Source organism: Euprymna scolopes, chromosome 21, assembly GCF_053919585.1.
Source record: "Euprymna scolopes isolate OS-2025 chromosome 21, ASM5391958v1, whole genome shotgun sequence".
Taxonomy (NCBI): domain Eukaryota; kingdom Metazoa; phylum Mollusca; class Cephalopoda; order Sepiida; family Sepiolidae; genus Euprymna; species Euprymna scolopes.
In genome coordinates, this window is record NC_136502.1 from 95,794,881 (window position 1) to 95,801,969 (window position 7,089).

At 34.5% G+C, this 7,089-nt stretch overlaps 1 protein-coding gene across 1 annotated transcript in view; it reads left to right on the forward strand.

Annotated features, from left to right (window-relative positions):
• LOC145242607 (chymotrypsinogen B-like) overlaps positions 1 to 7,089 on the forward strand; it is a 91,680-nt gene that overhangs the window by 72,707 nt on the left and 11,884 nt on the right. The window contains exon 5 of the mRNA XM_080105719.1: positions 1,396 to 1,547. Within this exon, the coding sequence (XP_079961845.1) occupies positions 1,396 to 1,547 (152 nt within the window). The remainder of the gene's footprint in view (positions 1 to 1,395; positions 1,548 to 7,089) is intronic.

Consider the following 7,089-nt stretch of genomic DNA (forward strand, 5'->3'; position numbering starts at 1 on the left):
AGGCTAGTTGTGTGCTTAACCGTATAGTGTAGGCTAGTTGTGTGCTTAACCGTATAGTGTAGGCTAGCTGTGTGCTTAACCGTATAGTGTAGGCTAGTTGTGTGCTTAACCGTATGGTGTAGGCTAGTTGTGTGCTTAACCGTATAGTGTAGGCTAGTTGTGTGCTTAACCGTATGGTGTAGGCTAGCTGTGTGCTTAACCGTATAGTGTAGGCTAGTTGTGTGCTTAACCGTATGGTGTAGGCTAGTTGTGTGCTTAACCGTATAGTGTAGGCTAGTTGTGTGCTTAACCGTATGGTGTAGGCTAGTTGTATGCTTAACCGTATAGTGTAGGCTAGTTGTGTGCTTAACCGTATGGTGTAGGCTAGTTGTGTGATTAGCCGTGTAGTGTAGGTTAGCTGTAGGTGTAGCCGTGTATATCCACGAATCAGCAGCTTTAAAAAGACATTATAAAGATACGTAGTTAGCACGAAAGGGACGAGACCTGGTGAAAAGACGTGCATATGATTGCAGTATATTTTCTCTCACTTTTTTTTTTTTAGCCCAATTTGACCACAGCTTTGGATTGAACGTGTTTTCTCTTATTATAAAGACCATTTTCAGCACGGTACTATCACAAAGGGAGCCTATGGATCGCAGAACATCGAATTACATTGACGATATCCTTGTCAATGAAGATGCCGTGCGCACGTGTCATATTAGATAGCGATTGGTTTAGTTTGAGCTGGAATATAAGGATCCAGAACGATTGAGGGACGGCACACATGTGCTGCGATTGATTGTCTGGAAAGTGCGCAATGCTTTGCGCTGGAAGTGAGGAAACGTGTTTCCAGAAATTCCTGATGCCGTTATGCAACACCTAGTTATGGTCTCTACGACTATATGCAGATTACGTTCCATTATAGTTTTCATCTTGGAAAAGCGTAGGAGACGATATTGTGCTGATGATCTACCACATCCAGCTTTAACGTCGTCTTAGACAAACATTCGGGCGGTTTATAATTGCAATATCTTCTGTCGTTTTTTATGATGCCTCGTTGTACTTTGTTTTTATTTTTTTTGTTTTTTTATTTTTTGCCAATAATATTGATTGCGTAATTCCAACGGATATAAAATGTAACTTTATTGTAACATTTCTACACTATCATTATTACTATTATTTTTTATTATTATTTGTTCACGAGGAATCTGAGTAACAACAAGTCTTCCAAGAATTTCAGAATCCCCCACCTCTTTCAAACCCCATTGCAAATCAGATTGCATTCCTACAACAACGGTTTACCATTGTTTTCTTGCCGCTAACAGCAGTTGATGCAATATCTTCTGTCTTTATTGTCGTAATTTGCAATTGTTTTGCCAATTAAAACTGACTGATGTTATTTTATTTTCATCTCAGGTCGGAAAGCTATAAATCTCACGTCTGAACTGCACACGGCGATCATGAAGGTCGCCAAGCCGAGCGAATGCATCTTTAAACAGTTTTATTTTGATGTTAAATCCGAGATGTGCCTTACTTCCCTTACTGGAGTCAACCAAGCAGCTGCACCGGTAAGGCGGAAAGGAAAGACATCACTCACTATATAATAAAGACCAGCGTGTATTTTCTTCTTGTATATCTTCTATAACTCCTATAATTTTTTTGTGCATTGATATTCATTAAAAACCCCTTTATAATATTTACTTAAAAAGAAAATACAACTTTGTTATATATGAATCGTGGAATTGCATTCACCAGCAAAAGATCTAGCCAATTTAGATATTCTTTTAAATATTCATTTTAATTAATTCCCTATTAGTTTTTTTTTCGATTTTCTTATCAGATGATCATCTTAAGTTAACTATTACATGCAATTATATTCATGCAGATATTCTACATGATTTATACTTGCGTAATATTTGCGTAAAAAGGTTATAGTAAACATAACACCTTTTCTGTATATATTTATGCATGCGTGTGTGTGTATATATATATATATATATATATATATATATATATATATATATATATATATATATATATATATATATTTGTTTAAAATGTTTTTCTTACTCTCTGTCAGTTTTTGGTCTACAGATATGAAACTTCATATATAGGGTATTCTAACCCATGCGAAATTTTATATTTGGGGTTTAGCCGGGGAAAATCAATACAAAAGTGTGAAAATTAAAAAAAAATGGAATTTGCCAGGCGAAGGTCAAAAGAGAGCATTCCGAATATGCATGCGTAACGTAGTAGCTATTGGTTAATGTTTTAATTTTTAGTCTTGCAGAAAAAGCGTCTTCATAGGTCAGGCATTTTCAAAGGAAAAAATAAATCGTAAGTTTTGGTTTCGATTCTCGGTGGTGACGCACAAGTCATTTAAAAAAAATTTTTTTTAAATCATTAATATATATTGAGTCCAATATAATATAATATAATAAGGAATGCGAAATCTGTATTAATCAAAATATCATTTTTAAGCTTATTTTACGACCGGGCAATGCCGAGCAGCCTGCTAGTATTTATATAAAGCAAAGTTGTTGTCGAAGCTTTCTATGTATGTGTCGCGGCATCACAGTTCGACGGTTTATCTAAGAGTCAAACTAAACGCAGATTCAGAATGAGCACTTTGGATCCGACGTTCTTATCGATGTCAGTTTTAAAAACCCCTTAAAAAAACAACAAAAAACGAACTTATTAAAAGCTAAAAGTACGTAAATATAATATTAGAAACAAATGTGTTGAATAGAAAGCCAAAGTTTTCACTCTAACATTTCAAACAACTTTATTGATTATCTTTGTTAACGCGTTGATGAAAGAGAAATGGAGAAGTTAATAGTGTATAAAGTATGGGCTTACTATAAAACACACACACACACACACACACGCATACACACACACACATACACACACAGAGCTGAGAGTGACTTGATATCGAAATACCAAGGACTTATGTACGACATGGAAAGAGATTGGAATACTAGGAAGATTGCCATTATTCCACTAAGTATAGGAGCTGCTGAACCCAAGAAAAAGAATTTCAAAAACTACCTGGCAAATATACCCGATGAACCAAGCGCAAAGAGATTCACACAACTGCACTTAAAGAGACGGCTAGAATCTTAAAAAGATTCACCAGTCCAAATATGGCAAGCATACTCCACACGTAGTCTAATAATAGATTTGGAGAGATAGAGACTAGCCTTAGGTGTGAGAAAGTGTTTTGAGCGATAACGAGAACCGACTTCACGAGAAGCAGAAAGTTGGTTGGTTGGTTGCTTTTGTTTTACGGCATATCAACCTTTTTCAGGTTATTTAATGACAAATCCAGTTATTTTGAAGAAATTTTTTTAAATAGAATATATCTGTTTTTTTTGTTTTTTTTTTCAAGTCGGTTTCTATTTAACCCATAGTTGGGACCCTAACAGGTACTACCACTCCGGGTCAGAGTGGACCTGGGAGCAATAGCAATTAAAGGGTGGCTCCACACTATTCAAAGCCTGCAAGCTCGGGCCTCACCATCGGATATAGTTTAAGGTCATATCCAGGACTGAGAAGCAGGAAGAGCACTGCATCTAATATATTAACCCTAGAAAAGATTTGATGAGAAAGAAAGAGCAAGAAATTTCAGAGTTGATTTCTCCTCAAGACCAGAACCATCCATGAGAATTTACTATGTCAGTGATGAAATAATTTTAGACAAAAAGGACTATCGTCATGCCCATATATACGCAGTGTTCCCGCCGCTCAATTCAAAACCTTGTTTGCCTACTTAACTGATGTCATCAGAAGAAATAAGCTCAATGGAATAGCATTCTGTTTCTGAATTCGAGAATGCATGACTTGTTTTATTTTCAAGATACGACGTATTCTAATAGAAAATGCCCAAGTGTTTGAATATCATAAACCGCTTTACTCAAGCTATTAATGCAGCTTGTTTTTTTTGGGGGAGGGGGGCGAACTTTAAATTGATAAATCTATTTTCTCTAATTGCAAATTTAGCAACTTCCGGTTATTTCGAGTTCAGTTTGGCTTGGCAATTCATCATGTAGGGATCGCCACTCGAGCAGCGTTTGCAAATTGAAAATGATACGATCAATTTACCGAGAGAAACATTTGATGAACGATTAATTTCACGAAATAAACATGTCAACTGGCCACCTCGTTCGTACGATTTAACCTCATTCTATTCTTTGGAGATATGTAAAATCATATGTCTACGCTGATAAACTAGACACAATAGACCGCTTGGAAGACAACATTCAACGCGTTTCGCCCTAATTTAATGTGTAGAATTTGTGAAAATTGAACCTTTAGATTATGCCATATGAATATGAGCAGCGGGGGCTATATGCCCGAAATTTTATTTAAATTACAAATGCCAAAAATTCACTTTTGGAATAAACCACTTATTTGTATAATAAAAATATTTATCTGTGATTTATTTTTTTATTTAAATTCTGTCACCTCTAAAAGACATTTTTATTTTAATTTCTATCGAAATTAGTTTGACCTTATTGGCTTTAAATACACAAAGAAAGAAAGGAAATTTATTCGTAGTGTTTTTTGTTTTTTTTTCTGTGAATTTTTAATAGCTTATTTTTAAATCGATTTTTCTTTGGGTTCCCACGAAGGTCGACAGTAAACGGAGATAAGGGAAAGCGAAAACGGGATTGGTAAGGAGACGACGGCATTTATATAAATAAACACGTAGTTTATCAGGGAACGTTTGTAAAAGAACAAGCTACAAGAAAGAGTGGGGCAAATTTTTTTTTTTTACACAGGCATCACCACATTATCAAGGCCAAGAAGCCACTCAAGGATAAGGGTTAAAGAGTGTACAGTAGAAATTGGACAATATAGTAATCATTAGTAATGAAAATTCGGTAAATTTGATAACTTATATGGAACGGCTCATCAAGAACTTATTTTCGTTAGACTTGAACACAACCATATTGTAGTTAGCCGGAAAGCAGGAAAACGGAAGACAATTCCACAGGCGTGCATTTCTAAGAAAGACGCTTTGTTCATGGAATCTATGTTTAGGTTTAGGCACAGATAAAGAGTGGGGGGAATTATTGATAGTGTTTTCAGCTAGATGAGTGTTTCTTGTGAAAGTTAGGTGAGGGGGGGACCATAGACTGAAGCTCAGTCGAACACTTTCCATGAAAATAACGATACATCAGAGACAAACTCGCAACATCTCTTCTGTGAGACAGAGGTTGCAGGGAAGAGAAAAGGACATCTCCTACGAGGCTACGAAGTCTATTTTGAACTCTATCAAGGCAGGACAAGTCCTTTCTAGCAGCTCCTGCCCACAAGTGGCAACATTATTCCATCCTTGGACGAATATGGCTCTTAGATAGATAGAGAATTGCATCAGCAGTGAGATATCTACCCGATCGATAGAAAGATCCCACCATTTTTCCAGCGGCCTTGGCAACAGATTTGATGTACGTGTTCCATTTAAGATCAGGAGTAATGGTTAAGCTTTCGCTTGGTGCTTGTATCACAAAGTGAAAGATTCTTACAGAATATTGAGATAACCTGCTCCACTAAAACATGGTGGATGACACAAAAAGTGCAATTTAAACAAACATAATTACTAAAGCAAAAGTCCTTAAATAGAATCGAAAATAAACACGAATTGCTAGGGTTGAGCAAACAACACATGCTGAGCAATATAAAATGACATAGAATTTTATACTTTACATAAAAAGTGGCCTGTTGAAATAGCCGGCTTTTTTTTTTGAACTCACGTTCACCCTAACAAGGCATATGGCCACTTGGACGTAACGGGCTACTATTTGGAACCACACCTAGGAAAGATTAACAAGATGTTGATTTACGTTACGTTTAAGCTTCTGCATATCAGTACAGTCAGGGAAGCAGGTAGCAGGAAGGGAATTCCAAAGTCTTGCTGTTCGAGGGAAGAAACTATTAGAATAGAAAGTTTTGTGGCATTTAGGGATCTCAACAGTGAAGGGGTGAGATTTTGTTGCTAAGCGGGTTTGTCGGGGATATGTGCTTCGAGAGGGCACAAGTGAAACGAGTTCATCAGAGCAGATTCCTTTAAATATAACTAAACATTAAATATAACTTAACATTAAATATAACTTAACATTAAATATAACTTAACATTAAATATAACTTAACATTAAATATAGCTTAACATTAAATATAACTTAACATTAAATATAACTTAACATTAAATATAACTTAACATTAAATATAGCTTAACATTAAATATAACTTAACATTAAATATAGCTTAACATTAAATATAACCTAACATTAAATATAACTTAACATTAAATATAACTTAACATTAAATATAGCTTAACATTAAATATAACTTAACATTAAATATAACTTAACATTAAATATAACTTAACATTAATTATAGCTTAACATTAAATATAACTTAACATTAAATATAACTTAACATTAAATATAACTTAACATTAAATATAACTTAACATTAAATATAGCTTAAAGATATACTAGTAGAGGATGCCCGCCCTTGTAAGTCGTGAAATATGCTTAAATATATTTTAATTCATACCGATTTCATATTTGTTATTATAAGCCAATTCACTATTGGATATTATAAATTGTACCTGATATATAGTACTGGTTTCAAAAGTTAAAAAAAAAAAAAACAAAACCAAAACATGTACAGTTTTAGTTTTGCCATTGATTTCGATTTCTCCTTATTTTTTCCCCAATTTCTTTGACATTATGCGTTTTTAAATGACATCCTTTTACGCTTTCTGTTTTGTTTCAGATTGAGGCCCTACGATAAGAATCGATTATGTTAGCTAGTTTAACTATGCAGTTTGCTCAGCTAAGTAATCCAATTTGCTATAGAGTTTTTTGAAGTTATAATTTTCTTTAAATTTCATTCCTTTTTTTTTTCAGACTAGCGTATGTGTCTGTGGGGGGGGGGCGGCCTAGTTCCGTCGTGAAATACACTTAAATATATTTTAATTCATGCAGATTTCCTATTTATTATTACAGGGTCAATTTTCTATTGAATAATATATTGTACCTAATATGTAGTACTGATTTCCAAAGTTAAAACAATACTAGAATGCTCTCAGTTAGAATC